The sequence below is a fragment of the Vigna umbellata genome, chromosome 3 (genome assembly GCF_029865625.1).
Source record: "Vigna umbellata cultivar VRB3 chromosome 3, Vumbellata_1.0, whole genome shotgun sequence".
NCBI classification, from domain to species: domain Eukaryota; kingdom Viridiplantae; phylum Streptophyta; class Magnoliopsida; order Fabales; family Fabaceae; genus Vigna; species Vigna umbellata.
Window position 1 is genome coordinate 17,890,148 of NC_142167.1, and position 18,567 is coordinate 17,908,714.

Consider the following 18,567-nt stretch of genomic DNA (forward strand, 5'->3'; position numbering starts at 1 on the left):
GAGTTTCATCAAATGGATGTCAAGACGATGTTTCTCAATAACAACATTAATGAGATGATTGATGTGGTGCAACTAGAAACTATGTCAAGAGACCTAAAGAATATAGTTTGTAAATTGACAAAATCCATTTGTGGGTTAAAACAAACATCTCGTCAATGGTACCGAAAATTTCATTAAGTTATCATCTCATTTGGCTTCGAGATGAATGTTGTTGATGATTGTGTGTATAACAAATTCAATTGGAGCAAGTATATTTTTCTAGTCTTGTATGTTGATAACATACTTAAAAGATTTGGCGTGAAGGATAGTAAATCAGAGGATTCTCCAATTGTTATGAGAGACAAGTTCAGTTTCAATCAATGCCCAAAAGAAAATTTAGAAAATCAAGAAATGTAGAAAATTCACTATGTTTCATCAATAGAGAGTTTGATGTATGTCCAAGTATGTACGTGACCAGATATAACATAAATAGTTGGGGTTTTAGGCAAAATATTTACACAATTCATGAATGAATAATTAGAAAACAACCAATAAAGTTATGAAGTTTTTTCAAGAGGACAAAAGTTTATAAGCTCATGTATATAAGGTTAGACTAGTTAGAGATCATTAGGTATTATGACTCCATTTTGCAGGATGCCAATATAGTTTAAGGTCTACTTCAAGTTACATTTTCATGCTAGTTGGTGGTGCAATTTATTGGCCCAATACCAAGCAAACCCTTATGGCTTCATCAACTATGGCTATAAAATTTGTAGCATACTATGAGACATCAAATAAAGGAAAATGGCTAAAGAACTTTGTCACAGGTTGTGTATTATGAAAAGAATTGAAAGACCACTCAAGTTATATTGTTATAACAAATCATTTGTATTGTATTCTAATAACAATAAGAGCTTATGCAAGTAAAAAACACATTGACATCAAGTTCCTAGTCATTAAAGAAATGGTACAGAGTTGATGGATTTCCATAAAACACTTAGGGACTAACTCTATGATAGCAAATCCTTTTACTAAGGATTTGCATCTAAGGTCTTTCATAAGCATGTTGCTCATATGAGTTTTTAACTTTTGAGGAATCTTTGGTTTAGTGAGAGTTAGTCACTTTTGTGCGTTTTAGTTATATGTTTGTTTTAATGTATGCATACATTGTCTTTTGAACATATTTGGTTTAATAAATATATGGTTTCTTATTCAGTCACTACACTTTCTATGTTAAGGTTATTGTATTGGTCTCATTGAGATAAAGTAAGGACTAGTAAAAAATAGGTGTACATGTCACTTTCACCTAATTTTCATGCTAATATTTCATGATGAATCCATGTTATTTGGTTATGTCAATATTATTGATCACTATCAAATTTGGTTGCGATTGTTGCAATGAAATTTGCTTTGGTTCTACATGGAGATATAATCAACGGAAGGGAGATCTTATGCATATGCTCAAGGTATAAGTTCATAAAGTCTAACACGTTCTATATATATATATATATATATATATATATATATATATATATATACAAATCATTAAATGTGTTAGGAGCATTATATTTTATTAGTCAGTTTCATAAAGTGATCTAATTAATTAATTGTGGCTAATAATATATGTCATGAAAGGATTAGTGTGTAGAGACCATAAACAATATTTAATTTGTTGAGGGGTCAAATTAAAATGTTGAAACTTAAGAAAAGTACATAAAGGGGTCATGGTCTCATATGTGAGCAAATTCATTATTCTTTTTTCTTTCTCTCCATCTCCATTAGAAGAGAAAATTAAGAGGAAACCTAAGGCGCTCTAAAAGGAAAGATTAGATAACAATTGATGTTGTTCATTAATCATTCTAGTTTTTTTTTTGTTTAAAAGGCAATTGAGAATTGTTCCTTTTATTAAGGACTTATTCCTCGTTACTTATTGATATGTGATTCATAATCTAATACTAAAATATAGCGAAAGAGAGAGAAAGGAAAGGAGAAAGAGTATTATGTTAACTCATTTAAGATAGAAACTCTTTTTACCACATCTAAAATAGTTTTGTCAATTACCATAGTATTGTTCGTTAGTCTTGTTTGTCACAATTTTATCTTCAAAAAACATATCGGAGGATGAAAAGTGAAAAGATATATAAAGCGTCTTAAACTTTGATTTTTAAGCATTATGAAAATATTATATGTAGTAGAAACAATAGCAAAATCTAATGACTTTAAAATTTTTAAAAAATATTCAGTTATTTTAAAAAAATATAATTTTGATATACTTAGAAGAAGTAGTACAACCATAATTTTTTGGATTTATATGAAGTAGTACAATCACAACTTATTATAATAGTGGTTAAAATTATGTGTAATTGATTATTAAAATAATCCAAAATAAAATTTTGACGTTTGGAACAGAGAAAATATAGAAAATGGCACGAGGGTATTATAAAATTAGGATATTCCGATATGGGACATGGATAATGAGAAGTGAGCGTGTTGAGCATCACTTGCGTGAAGTGTGGTTAACATTAAATCAGCAAGTGGAAAAAGCTGAAGGGGTCCATTTCTGTTCAACAACATGCAATGCTACAAAACAATGAAGGCTTCTTCCAACTTGATGTAAGACCCTACCCTCTTCAAATCATTCATACCCACAAACAGAACAAAAGCCAAACCATGAAACATTCTATCTCCTTATCTTATATATCATAAACAAATGCCAACCCAACAAAATAATAATCCAACTCATTCACAATTACTTTTTCTGTGGTTTCTGCACAAAGTGAAATAACTAACCAAGATTCTACCCTTATGCAGCATATTTTTGTAAAATCATATTGCTTATGGAGTATTTTTTTTCATTGTTTTATTTAATAAACTAAGTATGGTTTATAAACTACAAGTTAATGAATTAGTACAGATTTTTTATTTTCTCATTTTAGTGGATAATTCTAGAACATTGCTAGCAGATTCATGCACTGATGTGACATTCTTTTGTCCACAAAAGGATTTCGTAAAATTAAGTTAAACTGTTATATTCGATCATAATTTTCTATATACTGAAACAAATCATTTGTCATTCACTGATAATACAGAAGAATAAACAATCATTAAATAGTAGGAAAATATCTAAACATTAATTTTTGAAATTAAGTTTAACTGTAAGTTCAAAAAATCTGGACCAAAAGGAGTCCCTTACATTACATCAGGCCATGCAATGCTACTTGAATGGCCATACCCACCTTCCTTCGTCACTTCAATATCTCTATCTCTTTGTCTTTACTAATCCATCCAAGCTTTTATCTGAAACTTTGGTCAACTTGCTCTTTAACTTCTGAATGGTCTTTCTGTTCTCTCTCTAGGGACCACACACAAGTTAACACTAAATTAAGGTTTAACATGTCAGCAAACTCGTGTCTCTCGCTTCCTGCATCCCCTGTAAAGGCTAGCTGTATGTACTTCCTTCTATTCTCCTTCTTTCTGTAACCTCTGATTCAGCTTTACTTTGAAAACAGGTTTGCTTGGAATTTTTGTTTTCTTCTTCTTTCCATTTAATTTTTTCTTTTTCTCCTTCTTTACAATTCATGATCATGGTTTTTGCTGAACCTGATCTGAATGAACTTACTTTGTTGTGATCTACAGGAAACAAGGCTCAAGGAATTAGTATTCCTTCTATCATGGGAGTTTGTTTGAGCACCAAAACTAAAACTGGTATATATTCAGATTTTTTTTCTTCACCTTTGTTTTAGCACCGTACTAGCTACATGCTTATGAAAAAAAGTTTAGATCCATGTGCTTCTTCTGTGTTGATTGGTTTTGGTGTTCTCCACTTTTATCTCACTCAACTTCATCTCCTCCTCACCCCATGTGGTTTTAGAAGACTACATGGGAAATTTTAATAGACCAAAGTTGTTTTTAACTAAGACTAAGCCTGGCTTCCTTGCTATAGCTCTTGTTTAATGAGTTTGGTTTGCCTAACTAACATCCAATTTTTTCAGCTGAATGAATGTGATATATGCCATGTAGTTTATGAAAGTTGAACTTTGATTATATAGATGTATATAATCTCAGGGTTAAACTCAAAGAATGTGAGTGCCTATGCCAAAGATTTCAGCAGTCCAAGTAGTAAAGTTATAAAAGAACTCAGTAGCACAATTAGTAAGGTCTCAGAGGTTTCTGTGCCTCAGACTCTTCAGAGTGAGGGTGAGATCTTGCATCCATCCAATCTAAAGAGCTTTAGTTTGACAGAACTTACAGCTGCCACAAGAAATTTCCGTAAGGACAGTGTATTAGGAGAGGGTGGTTTGGGATCGGTTTTTAAGGGTTGGATTGATGATCACTCACTTTCTGCAACCAAACCTGGCACTGGGATTGTTGTTGCTGTGAAAAGACTTAGCCAAGACAGTTTCCAATGTCACGAGGAGTGGTTGGTGAGTTTAATCTATTTCTTTAAACTTCAAACACTTTGATGTGGTTTACTTCTGCTAACTAAGAAGAAAACACTCACTCTGTTAAATGCTAAACTATGAATTCATCTTTCAGAATATTTTTCCTTTGTAGGCAAGGCAGGGTATGACTCAGGAAGAAAGTCTCAAGGTGCCTTATCTTATCCATGTTTCTCTTCTAAACAAAACTCAAGCTTTTAACATGAGTACATACTGAACGTGTAGTGATTTGTATGGTGTAAATAATGAGCATATAATATATGTATTCATGCAGTGTAAAAGTTGTTTGTACTGACATTCAATTACAACTTTTCTCATGCACGATGAGTTTATGATTTCTGATTTATTGATTATATAAAAACATATATACTCACACTGCAAGCCTTTTGAATAACATTGTTATGAAAAGTTGGAAAATGAGGATTAAGTGCTACCCTTACACGGGTTTGCCTTACAGTGTTTAAATTTGTTGTGTTAGGATGAAGTAAACTGTCTAGGGCAGCTTTCTCATCCTCATCTAGTGAAATTAATTGGATATTGCTTTGAAGATAGAGACCGTCTTCTGGTATATGAATTTATGCCTCGTGGTAGCTTGGAGAATCACTTGTTCATGAGTGAGTTCTTCATGTCCTATCTTTTCAAATCGTTGACCTTGTGAAATGTGCCTAAAATCAGCCACATTGTTGCAACAGGAGGCTCATATTTTCAACCTCTTTCTTGGGGCCTGCGTTTGAAAGTCGCTCTTGGTGCTGCCAAAGGGCTTGCATTTCTTCACAGTGCTGAAACAAAAGTGATATATAAAGATTTCAAGACCTCAAATGTCTTGCTGGATTCAGTACGTGCCCTTTACAGACATATGGCTATCAGGTTTCAAACATAGAGGAAGTTATTTAGATACCATATCTGAAGATTCCCTTGCTCATTTGTTTCAGCATTACAATGCAAAGCTTGCTGATTTGGGGCTCTCGATGGAAGCACCTACACGTGACAAAAGTCGTGTCTCCAGTAGAATAATGGGAACCTATGGATATGCAGCTCCAGAATATCTAGCCACAGGTATTGTGCGTTTAAACAAATATTTATATACTCTTCAAAATTGGCACTTCTAAAGTTATTTCAAATATGATTTTGGTGAAGGTCATGTGAGTGCTAAGAGTGATGTCTTCAGTTTTGGAGTTGTTCTGCTAGAACTGTTATCTGGTAGGAGGGCTGTGGACAAGAACAGACCATCAGGGCAGCACAATTTGGTGGAATGGGCAAAGCCATACATGGCAAACAAGAGAAAGCTTCTGCGTGTGTTGGACAACCGTCTTGAAGGTCAATATGACATAGATGAAGCTTTTAAGGTAGCTACCCTCTGTCTGCGATGCCTTGCAACAGAATCCAAGTTGAGACCAAACATGGACGAAGTTGTCACAGATTTGGAGCACCTGCAGGTTCCGCATGTGCATCATAATCGTTCTGTGAATACCTCTCGTAGTCGTAGGAAAAGTGCTGATGATTTAACTAATGGTAGAAGCGCTAAAGCTTCACTTTCGCCTCTCTCACATGACATTGCAAATACACGTCCTTGAAAATTGTGTGGTACCGCATAAACTTGAACGCGTTCATATCACAAATGTTTGTTATAGGCTTTACATATCTTAGTATTATTGCTTGTACATATTCTAGGTTCTGTCTGTAACATAACCTTAGCCAACATATCTGGAACTGCAGAAACTTCCTTGTGTAACTCTGGTTAGCTCAATTTTGTTGTTTTTTCACTATTGGTAAGTAAGCAGTGTTCCTTTTCTATGTTCTTACACTTAATTGCAAAGTTCAGTTTCACATGGAATTTGTGGTGAAACTTGTCTGTGATTTGTTTCTTGTAAATATGGGCATAATGTTGGACAAAGTGAAATCAGTGAGAGTTTGGGATGAGTTAATACTTGAGAATGAAAAGGTGAGTCTAAATTCTACGTTGTTTAGAAATAAGAAAACAAAACATTATATAAAATTGAAAATTTGTTAACTCATTCTCTTGCTATTTTGAATAAAAAAATAAAAGAATAAAACATCATAAAATATTTAAATTTATTAATTAATTATCTTAAAATTTTAAATAAAAAATTATGTTAATTCTTTATATAATTAGATTTCACTCTAATATTGTATTTCTTTAAGGACTCTTCCTTCCTACACCCAACATTAATATCTTCCAAAGATATTTCTTTTCCATCATGGTGAAAGGATGTTGGGTAGATTTTGTTATGCAATATGAATATAATAGTAATACCACAAAGTGCATGGTTCACATCAAGAACCAGCTCACTATAGAGAAAAAGAAGTGAACCATGGGTCCATTGAGTAAAAAGTCACATGTCTATGTTTATACATTTTATCGTAGAAAAATATATTTAGATACACATAATTATTTTACATTTATTTGATTTTTTTTTTACTTTTTTTTTAAACTATAAAAATTTACTCTTTCAGAACCATTTTATGGTACGTCAAAATATGTATATCTAAGTTGGAAGCTCCATAAATTGTCAGTGTTCTTTTCGGGGTTGCCAAGGATTTGTAGATGTCAAGTTGTGCTTTATTGAAACTATCACAACACGAGTGGGAATAGTGGAAAATTCTTTGCATTCAAATCGCAGTCACTAGGACCGTTTGTCGTGTGACAAATTGAAGAGCGACTTCATGCAAGATTCACGATCATTAAACGAGTTTTGGACACGCTCTGGACCATTCATTCAGCTGTGTCTGTATCCAACTACAATTTTTAAAGGGATTATTTTTAAGAACACTGAAATTTTGTTTTCATTTTAATTGGAAATAAATTAAGAAGTTAAAAATATATATTATACTTTAAATAATAATACATTAACTTTTACATGTAAGAGACATTAACTTTGACATGTAAGGTAAATTTAAATGAAATTATACTATATAAAATATACCGATTAGAGTTAATGATCATGGGTAATTAACAGGTATATTAGCAGATATTAATGAGTCAAATTTTCTTACACTCTACAATTGATTATCGATTTCATTGTCTAAAAATATTGTGCGTTAATGGTTAATCAATGTGTATGACTACCACAAGCATGTCCAGGTAAAATAATTACCTCTTTATAAAACATATATGACTTAGCGTCAGAGTGTCTTGTGTAGGTAAACAACCCTTTGGAGTGGATTGCGTTCTCGGAGTGGATTGGATAATCGAAAAAGAGAAGAGCAAGAAGGACGACCGATCCTGGGAGAATTCAACCGAAACAGCAATATTATTTTTAATATTTTATTACTTATTTTCTTTTAAGTTTATTAATAATGTTAATATTTCATTATTTTTTTATTGTTTTTTACTATATTTTAAATTTTATCATGTAAAAGTTGTTTAGAAGTAGAAAAGTTATTAAAAGGCTTTCATTTTATAATTTTTTTATTTTAAATTTTAAATGCAAATTTTGTTAGTACATTTTTATAGTACTTTGTAATTTCAAATTTTAAATTCAAACTTGGTTACCACATATATTGAATTTTAAATTTCTCCTTGACAATTTTAAGTTTGGAAAAAAATTAAAATTGAAATGGTTACTTATTTTTTTATCTTTAAAAGTTTAAATAATTTATAGTTTTAGATTTTTAATAATAGACATTTTATTGAAATTATTATTTAAATTTTACATAATTGCATTATAAATTTAAACGAAATATTATTTCTAATGATTTACTATTTAGTTTATTAACAATGTCATTATTTAACGATTTATTTATTGTTTTATATCATTATTTAACTTTTATTATTATATTAATAATAATATAAGAGTTTAGAAAATCGTATTTTGGAATTCACCGTACGTTTAGAATAATGAGACTTCATTATTTTAATAATAGAATTTGTTTAATAGTGTTATTATGTGCATGCTAAAATAATGGTTGGTTCTCACTGGAATCTAATCATGGTTGACAATAATACAAGGAGGATTTGTGGTAGTTAATATTATGTATTTATATAAGGATTATGTATTGGAAGTTATCCTATTACTCTAGTAATCATCCAATCTCAAGTAGGAAATGGTAAAATATATGGTGAGAGGTGTAGAAAGTCCTAATTTAGAGGTTTTATATTGGTCAAAGATTATTAACAACTAACCTTATGTGTGACATCTTGAGTGGGTGAGTTGTTTCACCACCACAAGTGTATAACTCAACATAGTCTGTTATCAATATATGTATCCGAATGATCGAGTTTAGTATGAGTATTTGTATGTGCTAGAGTTGTTGGTATTAATGAGTTATATGTATTAATATCTCTATACTTGTTATATGATTACTTGTTGTGCATATTAGATTACCCTTTCTTGTCTTTCTCTTGGATATGTGTTCTCTTTATTTGTAATGATCACCTTAATGATGTAAGAAAATGATGATGTGGTAATGGATCTCGTTCAGGAATATGGTAGTGGTGCAATATAGGGTTACGATGATCTAGTCCTGTATAAGTTCTCTTTTGAAAAGAATTATTATGCTTTTGATCAATGTAATAATATCTAGTTGTATATGACCATTGTGTTTATATGTTTTTGTATTATATATTTAAGATCATTGTAATACCATTATGGATGTATTTCTTTGTGTGCTTTCTAAAATATTGTATGTGTGATGTTTCTTTTATTACTTCTATACTACTAAAATAAGATATTACATTTATTACATCATTGTATTATGATATTATTATTAAATATTATGACGTGTTTATAGTAAACTTTATTCTTATATATTAAATTAGTTGAAGACTTTGAAAGTTAGATTGTACTCATATTTTCAATAATTTGATAATTTCATTCCCGCTATTGCCTTCGTTTGTTGGAAGCATTTGCATGTTTGGAGATGATGAAAAGATTACAAGTGCTTCTACAAATGAATTTCCATGTTCAGTGTCATCCATTCAAACCATTTTCACCAAACATGACCCTTCTCTCTGTCTTTATCTTTTAGCCAATACCATCATTATTATATTTATGTCTTCAATCATCTTCTTCACCATCAAACCGTCACAACACTTCATATCAAAACTCAAATCTCATATCCAACCCACAAACAACATAAACAAACATTTTAGAAATTAGGGATGAAATTACAATGTAAAAGTTACAGATGATGAATAACTGAATGCAATTATATGCATGCTACCATAAGGAAGAGTGTAGTTTCACAATAATACCTCTTAACAAAGATATATAAAGCATGCAAGCATAAGGGCACCAGATATGAAACAAGAGTTTTTAACACTACTATTAGCTAAATTTTATTAGACATGTAATCATTTTATAAATCTCACTTTTAAAACTTAGCGATTGGAAATCCAATTACTGAAAAACTATCTTTAAGAGAAAAACACTACAAAAAAAACTATGCAAAAAGGAGAGAACGTTTGATAATTATAACGGGAAACTCAAGGATTCAACTACAAATTAGCACCGTTAATTATGTTCTCAACATCACATACAATGAACACTTATAAATTATTCTTCTTATGTTCTTGAACACAACATATATAGAAAGATAAACATCACTCCAACAATAATTACAAAGGAATAAGAATTTCTCAACAATAATAATTTTGTGTTATTTTGAAGATTGTGTTTAGTTGATCATTTAGATTTTGTTTTTTTGTGATAGTTTAAAGTGTATATGTTATAGATACGTTTTTCTTGGAACAACCACAAAGAAAAATTGGTGATAAATGAAGTTGAGTATGTACATTGGTTTCTGCAAACTGATGTGAACATGTTTTTTCCGTTCTCTCATGTTCTTCTGAGTGTCCACACTGTCTCAAATTTTTTGCTATATATAAACTATGACAAATGTTGACCTAAAGATACTCGTTGTAAAGACCCTAATAAATCAATTGAATGTAAATTTATTTCAGGAGACCCTTAACTCGTGCATGTAAACTTCTATTTGGAAGTTTTCATTAAATGTAAATTTATTTTATTCAACCATTTTGCGTGTGAACTTCCTTCCAATTTTCAAATTTTCAAAACCAACAAACCACGGAACTTCGTTTTCTTTAAGGAACTAAAAATGTCACTTACCAATAAATCTTATCAATAGCTAAAATTATACAACCATATTTTCTTTTAACCTGTCACTTCCGAAGAAAACAGTGTATCTGTCATTATTGAAAAAAAAAAATCTATCTCTCTCTTAATCTAAATGTCTAGTATCAAACGTGGATCTGATTGTATGTTCTAAAACAACAGAAAATTGCCATTTTTTAATTATTATACCCTCTTAAAAAAGAGAGAAGTTATATATACAACACCAAATATATAAATAAGAGATAAAAGATATTTATTACAAATAATCTTAATATAAATTACGAAAATAATATATTTCTCCTTAATTTGAACAGTATTACATTTAACGACACATATATGCATTTATAAAGAACAAATATTTCATCATCCACAAAGCCCCAAAAGAAACCTAATTACATAATTACATTAAATCAAATATACAGAAGTAAAACCAGTGCGCTGGAAGCTAAGTGGCTGTTGCATAGTATATGGTAGCACATTGTTTTATTAATAAAATATTTTCAATAGCTTTTTTTTCAAAAAAAAAATGATAAATGCAAGCAAGGCTCAAAGGGGTATGGATGAAACAGTTAATTCCAGTTATTGCCCAAATATTGATTTGCGTGACTTAATTCATTGTTAGTTTGAGAAGGCAAAATCATTAATAAATCATAGCTTTCCTCAAAGTTAACCTGTACATAACATTATTAATTGATACAAAATTGGGTATATACCAGCATGTTAACTGTATGCCTGACAATGTCGATTTCACTGACTGAAAACTATGTGATCAACAAACATTGCGAATTTGCTATTAGCAGGTGACTGACTGTAAGGTCACTTAGTCACCAGCTTCTTACTAGCCCAGGCGCCCAACTTTTCCAATCCAACCTTCCAATAGACTTGTTTCTTAAGCTGACCATGTCTTTGAATTCAAAAACCTTCTTCAGGTAATTGTTCCCTTGTTTCGCTGGTTCAGGTTCAGTTTCCTCTACTTCTTTTTCTTCTCTAGCGGTTACAGCAGCTTGGGGAAACCCTTCATCCCGAGTATCTGTCTCAATAATAATGATTCCAAGAGACTCAACCACCTCACTCATTTTTGGGCGAGACTTCGGCTGTTTTGTGAGGCATTTGTTTGCCAGGATTGCAAGTTTATGGGCTGATTTGATGCAGTATTGCCCCTTAAGTCGAGGGTCTACAATATGATGGAACTTCCTAGGATCAGAAACATAAGATCTAACCCACTCTAAAAGCTTCTGTTCATTTTTAGGTAGGTTTCTCTCTACAGCTCTCCTCCCAGTGATAAGCTCGTAAAGAACTACACCAAAGCTCCACACATCACTCTTAGCAGTTAGCTTACCAGTCTGAACATACTCTGGTGCAGCATAACCTATGGTGCCAACAACCTTTGCAAAGAAACAAGTCATTTATTTTGCATAGCAGCAAAAATATCATGATCAAAAACAAAGACTCAGACTTCAGATCATCATTGTGGCTTTTCATAAATTGGACTTGTTCACATTGAAGAATGGTAAAATATAGTATAATTTGCTTAAAATAAGCAGCCAGAAGACACGTTGATCTGATTTTATAATGCAAATGTTTTAATTTCCAAACAATATTATGTATAGTTGTAGAATATAATGAATTTTCGCTAGAGTACAGACAAATTCTTACTGCTGTTGAAACATAGCCGGACCCTTCTGAAGGTCCTTGCCTAGCCAGTCCAAAATCAGAAAGCTTTGCATTGAAGTTTTCATCCAGCAGGATGTTGGACGTCTTAAAATCCCGAAATATTAGCTGCACCAGTAATAGTGGCAATCATCAATAGTGAGTTTCAACAAAAATTCTTTATGGTTTTTAGCAGATGTGAAATGCTGTAAAAGATATTTATCCACATTAGAAATTATCCACAAATATATATAAAAAAAAATTAAGTCATGCTTGTAAACCACTATTAATCCTAAAAAAAGCCGAAGAGATCTAAGTCACAAAAATTTTCAATCTTCACAACTCTTTTATATTTCTACTTCACCATAAGTCCTAAACAAAAGAAAAAACAAATCAACTCTCAGCATTTGCTTTACTAACAAAAAATTCATATGAAAGACACTTAAAAAGCCAATGGTTGCACGAATCCAGATCAACGATTTCCTACTCAGTGTGCTTGTATATTTGGTACACCCGTATACAAATCTGCCCACCTAATAATCCTAATTGCCTTCATGTTACATTCTCCTTTACTTTCAATCCAAACAATCCTCATCTCTCAAACTTGATTCCACACCAAAACTAAACCCATTGTTATGAAGCAACAACCATTCACTTCAGCAACCCATGACAAAAATTCTCTAACAAGTATCCTATTCCATAAAAGATATCCATCCATCCGCCACATATATGATATATATCACTAATGAATTCGTAAAATAAATAAACACAGTCCAACAACAAGTACCCATTTCTTTTCAATTTAACCACAAAGACCCACATGTTTGTTTTGAAAGAAAATCACATAAATGACGACACGACAAGGCAAAGTCACAATCCATCACAAATAGAGTACCTGAAAATCCATTTCTTCGTGAAGATAAGCCAAACCGCGAGCCGCATCTTGCGCAATCCTCAACCTGGTCCCCCAAGGCAGAACCGTGGAAGGGACTCGTGCCAAGAGATGCTCCTCCAAGCTCTTATTCGGCATAAACTCATAAACCAGAAGCCTCTGGATCCCTCTTTCATCGTCCTCAGCGCAGTACCCTACCAACCGCACCAGATTAGGATGCTTCACCACTCCCAACAAATTCACCTCGTTGATCCACTCCTTGTGCCCCTGCTGCCCGTTGCGGTTCAGCTGCTTGATCGCCACCTCCTTTTCCTCCACCACGCCGCGGTACACGGACCCAAACCCCCCCTCGCCAACTAGGAGGGCGCGGTTGAACCCGCGCGTGGCAAACTTCAGCGCTGAGAATGGGAAGATGCGGAGGTCGTTGGCCCGGCGCTGCACCAGGAAGTGATGGAAGTCCACCGTATCGGAGAATTCCGTGGAGTCGGAGTCGAAGTTGGAGCGGCTGCGCGTGTCCATGAGACTGAGCGAACGCGCCCACGACACACGCGAAGTGGAACCGCGCGAACTCGGTGCCGCTGCCACGCAATCTTCGTCCTCTGCGTTGGAGAAGTAGAAGCACTTCATTTGCGGAAATCAATGAACAAACCCAAAAACATTCCAAATTTCGCACTCTCCTCCCTTTCAACGTTTCATTGTTTTCAGACTCAGAATCAAGAAGACAAAGACGAAGAAAACGAACAATAATAATAAAATGTTTTTTTTTTCTCTCTCTCTCTGTGATACAATGTTTAATTATTTCTCATAAAATTTACTTAATTTATTATGCTAATTGCATCATGTAAAAAGCCGTGACAAATGCAACATTAAATATATTTATTTATTACATTGTCATATTTAATGTATTACTTTAAAAAAAACTGACAAAATATTCAATTCACGTGTAACCGAGGCGTTTTAAAAGAGGAAACTGAAACTTTCAATTATGTTGAAATAATAAATACCTAAAATATATTTAAACCGAATGAAATGTAATTATAGTCCAACTAAAGTTGGATTTAGATTATTTAAAGATCTCCAGCTTAATCAATGAAAATAATATAGCTAAAAAGAAATACTTTACTAAAAAAGAAAGTATACAAAATTTTAAAAGAAGAATACTCTCACACTTACCTTTTGTTATCTGTTTTATTTGTGATTTTTAAAATTGTTTGAAAATAAAATAAAAAAATAAAATGATTGTCTTGATTTCGGTAAAAAGAAAACCTTAAAACGACAATTTATGCAAAGTAATGTAACTAACAAAACCAATAAAAATGTTTTTTCTTTAACCTGCCTGAACTTGTGACATTATACATATTGTTGGACGAGTCAAATTACTTTATTCAAAGAATAATATTTATATTGAAAAATAATAAAAGCTTTGTACATCTAACATTGCGGAAAATGTCACGTAATGTGTCTTTTAAAGAAAACGATGCGTTTTAGGTAAACAAATTCTGTGTTATTATCTTTATCATATATGAGTGATGGAATAAATTATATAGGACCCAATTATGCTATTCACATTTTTTGAAAAATATTGTTTTTCATAGATTCATTATTTATTTATTCAATAAGATAATAATAAATGTGCAGTGAAAATTTATAGTGACGAACACTAAAATGAGAAAGAGATTATTTGTGGTGGAATGACAAAGAAAATGAAACTATAACAAAAGGGAAAGTATATATTATAAGAGAAAGTGTCTTTATTTTTGTTTGTTTTCTTTGATTCCTTGTGGACTAAGAATCCAAGTCTTTAACATTACTTTAATATATAGTCAATTTTAAATTACATTGTACACATGTTGCTTTAATATTTAAATTCATCATTTCTTTTAGTAGGTAATTGGAATAAATTCATCATTTGTAATAATAAATATTACATATCGAAACTAAAATAAATAAAAAAATCATAAAGTTGGAGTATTTATATGAGAAAATCTTCTCGTTATAAAGTTACAACAATCGTGAGAATTTTTTCAATAAAAAATTGTTTTTAAGAAAGTATACTATCAGCTACAGCAACTTAAAATAATTTTAGATACTTATTTACTCATAAATTATAATGTATTGCTATTTTATTATAATTGTTTTAAAATATATATGTCCTGTAAAAAAATATTATGTTTTTTCTGCTATGATAGTCATGTTTCGGAACATGGAACACGAGAGTCCGAATTTTGTGGTGACCGTTGATGCGTTGTGGCTGCTGTCGTTGGTGGGCGACTCGAGAGCCATCGGATCAGAATTCATCATCGCATTCAGCGGACACCATTGTGGTGGGGCCCATTTGAAACTAAAGTGTGCTGAGAAATTTTGCTTTTTCTTGACGCAGTCTTCTCTTATCTATTAAGTCCTTCAAATGGTGTCATTATTTCTTCAAATGCGAAAACTACTACCACTTCTACTATTCTGAATATTTTATTCTTAAAAAATAACTTAAAAGGTTGTTTTAAAAGTGAAGAAAAAAAAAACTCAAGTTATCAAACAAGTATTATAGAATTAATGTATTGACTTTTCAAAGTAGAAAAGTGCAATACTCACAGTCTGAGAGTAATATAAAAGTATAAGCCGCCATGGGAGGGAGTAAATGAAAGTCTAATACAATGTTCTGCTCAACATGTTTTTTTTTTTCTTCATGAAGCACAGTTGCACAATCCAGCATTCTATCAGTGAAAGTTAATAATACTGTGTTTGGTGTCATGATGTAGGGACAGAAGGTGATTATAGAAATGGAGGTAATTAAGGGTTGTGATTAGCAATGACCCCAATATAATTTGACTTAAACTTCAAGCGTACTTCTGCTTAATCATAATCACCATATAGTGATTGTAACTGATAACTAAATATGTTGTTTTCTTTTAAGAAAGTTCACATCAATTAGATAATATCAATTTATCATAAGTTAATTTAAATCTTTATTTGTAAACTGTTTTTTAATTTGAAATAAATGTAAAATTCACTTTTTAATACTTAATATAATATTTTTTGTTTTATTTTCTTAAAAATCAATTTATAGATAAGGATTTATTTTCTATATAATATAAATTAATCTTATTTATAATTAAGTGAGATTTTAAATACATGTGCATGTTGAGACACGTGGCTTATCTTATCAGTTATGAAATAAATTCTGATAGTATATTAGATCGTCTTATAAAATTGTGTTTACAAAATGAGAGATTTATGACACGAATTTGTATAAATTTTTACTCTAAAGTTTTTTAATGTTGAAGTTTTTTATGAGTTTTAGATATACCGTTTGGTTTAGTTGGAAATGAAAGCTTTTTGTTTCGGTGGGGTTTGTGAGACCGAGACACTAACCTTCGACTTGTGTGCTCCGCTTGTACGTTCCAGTTTAGATCGACACTTTGGGCAGGAGGGGGAGGTACCTGCAAAAGGCACTCCGACGCTCAAGTTATGAGAGTTTAATGAATTGGACTATATTTTATTATCATAGGTCCCCGTCCCTTTACCTGGGCATTAACTCTATACTTCTAGGGTTTATAGCAATTAAGCTCATTAATTCATATTTGATATGACAATAAATCCAATAATACTTGCTAACATATCTGCTAATTGTCCATTAATATCATATTCTTGTGCAATATGACCTGTCAATCAGTCATAAATAGCGTATATTCGCATTTAATATGGCCATTAAACGTATTTACCTTTCCTGATTGGTGTATCTGACAGCCGGTCAATCACGAGGTATAGTACACTTTTTAAGATAGCTCAAACTCGTGTTTTTTATTATGAGATTTTCTTATAAAATGTGAAATTTTGAAAGGAGAAATAATATGAGTATATGTATATGTCTCGTTTGTAATCTGTTATTGTAGGAGTATAGGTTGCACTTACAATGATTATAATTGATTTTCACAGTATTCGATAGGTATTAGGTTCGGTGGATTATTTTCAAGGAAATTTAGGGTTGCATTGGCATTCTTTAAGCCCAATATCTAACTACTATTGGAACTTATTAGAATAGTGGAGATTTTTTTTTCTGGAGTGTCACTCTACCACCACCAAATGTTTCCTGCATCACCATATTTAATTTATTCTTCTTATAAATTTTCACTCACATTCACCTACTTCATTAATTACATATTAATGGTCCCCTTATAAAAGAATGCACCCGACAACCGAACTTGCAGATGAAAATCAGCTCTCCCTTTCTTCTTCCTCTATAATTGTTTCATTGTCCTCTCTGTGAGAATATGGTGGTGTTGTGAGTGTGTATGTGGGTTGTGCTTGGTGGGAGGTTGCAAGTGGTGCAAGGAACCAATGGTGACAGAGCTTGGTGTTTATGGTGGTGCTTATCGGAAGCAGAAGAGGAAGCTTCGTCGCAGGTGTGCAAAAGGAGTTATGGTAATCCTTCAACAGATGTGATAATCTTTTAATAGATATCAACATCCGTTGAAGGGAAAACAGATGTTGATATATGTTTCCCCTTCCACGAATGTTGATATCTGTTGACGAATTATCACATTCGTTGAAGGATTATCATAACTTCATTTTATTATTTTAGTTTATTGTTTATAATTTTAGATTAATCAAATAAAACAGATTTAAATAATCAATTAAATAATAAAATATAATTAAAGTAAAACAAAAATCAATTTAATTAAATTAATAATAATTATTTTATTAAATAAAATTAAATTAATTTACATATAATTACGTAATATATTATAAAAAAACAATAAACCTTCAACGTGGCCACGTCCGCATATCTGTTTAACTAATCAAATAAAACAAATTTAAATAATCAATAAAATAATAATATGTAATTAAAGTAAAACAAAAATAAATTTAATTAAATTAAATTAATAATAATTATTTCATAAAATAAAATAAAATTAATTTATATATAATTACATAACAAATTAAAAAAAATAATATCTATATATTAATTTAAAATACAATAAATTAATAAACTTAAAATAAAAATAACAACCTCCATGGATGTGGCATATCGTGATGTGGCATATCTATTTAATGAAATACCACATATTTAAATAATTAAATAAATAATAATTCGATAACTAAATTAAAAAAAGTAATTAAACTAACAAATTAAAATAAAAACTAAATTTAAATACAATCTATATAGAAATTTAAAATAAATTAAATTAATAAACTAAAAGAAACCACTTAGGCCACAACGGATGTCCCATATCCGTTTGACCTTGCTCAACAGATACACACACGAATCACCACCAACGAACCACCACCGTACCAACATTGCCACACCACTGCACCACGAACAGTCACATCACCACACCACGAACGAATATGGAGAAAATGGGTTGACACCAAACAGATCTGGAGTGGATGAATGAGAAAGAGAGCAAAATGAGATGGAGTGGGAAGAAACGAATCTCAGCAAGCAAAAGAGAGAAGAGAGTGAGAGCGGAGGGTGGGACTGCGCGAGAGTGAAAATGATGTATGATTTAGGGTT

General features: G+C 31.6%; 2 protein-coding genes across 4 annotated transcripts; one reads left to right on the plus strand and one right to left on the minus strand.

Annotated features, from left to right (window-relative positions):
• The first annotated feature begins 3,329 nt into the window (after window positions 1-3,329).
• On the plus strand, window positions 3,330-6,220 carry LOC124842158 (putative serine/threonine-protein kinase PBL9). 3 transcript variants are annotated; one of them, XM_047318581.2, is made up of 8 exons: window positions 3,330-3,488; window positions 3,616-3,684; window positions 4,045-4,403; window positions 4,534-4,569; window positions 4,897-5,032; window positions 5,111-5,253; window positions 5,351-5,474; window positions 5,556-6,220. In XM_047318581.2, exons 2-8 carry the CDS (start codon window positions 3,651-3,653, stop codon window positions 5,990-5,992), a joined length of 1,269 nt encoding a protein of 422 aa, XP_047174537.1. In that variant the 5' UTR covers window positions 3,330-3,488; window positions 3,616-3,650; the 3' UTR covers window positions 5,993-6,220. The 3 variants fall into 3 exon arrangements, with proteins under 3 accessions (XP_047174537.1, XP_087965019.1, XP_087965018.1); XM_088108893.1 differs by having other exon boundaries at window positions 3,335-3,488; window positions 3,972-4,403; XM_088108892.1 differs by having other exon boundaries at window positions 3,337-3,424.
• A 4,930-nt stretch (window positions 6,221-11,150) lies between these two features.
• LOC124842157 (Protein kinase superfamily protein) lies at window positions 11,151-13,860 on the minus strand. Its single transcript, XM_047318580.2, has 3 exons — window positions 13,059-13,860; window positions 12,170-12,292; window positions 11,151-11,898 (listed from the first exon to the last, which is right to left on the minus strand). Exons 1-3 carry the CDS (start codon window positions 13,680-13,682, stop codon window positions 11,338-11,340), a joined length of 1,308 nt encoding a protein of 435 aa, XP_047174536.1. The 5' UTR covers window positions 13,683-13,860; the 3' UTR covers window positions 11,151-11,337.
• Between the last annotated feature and the right edge of the window lie 4,707 nt (window positions 13,861-18,567).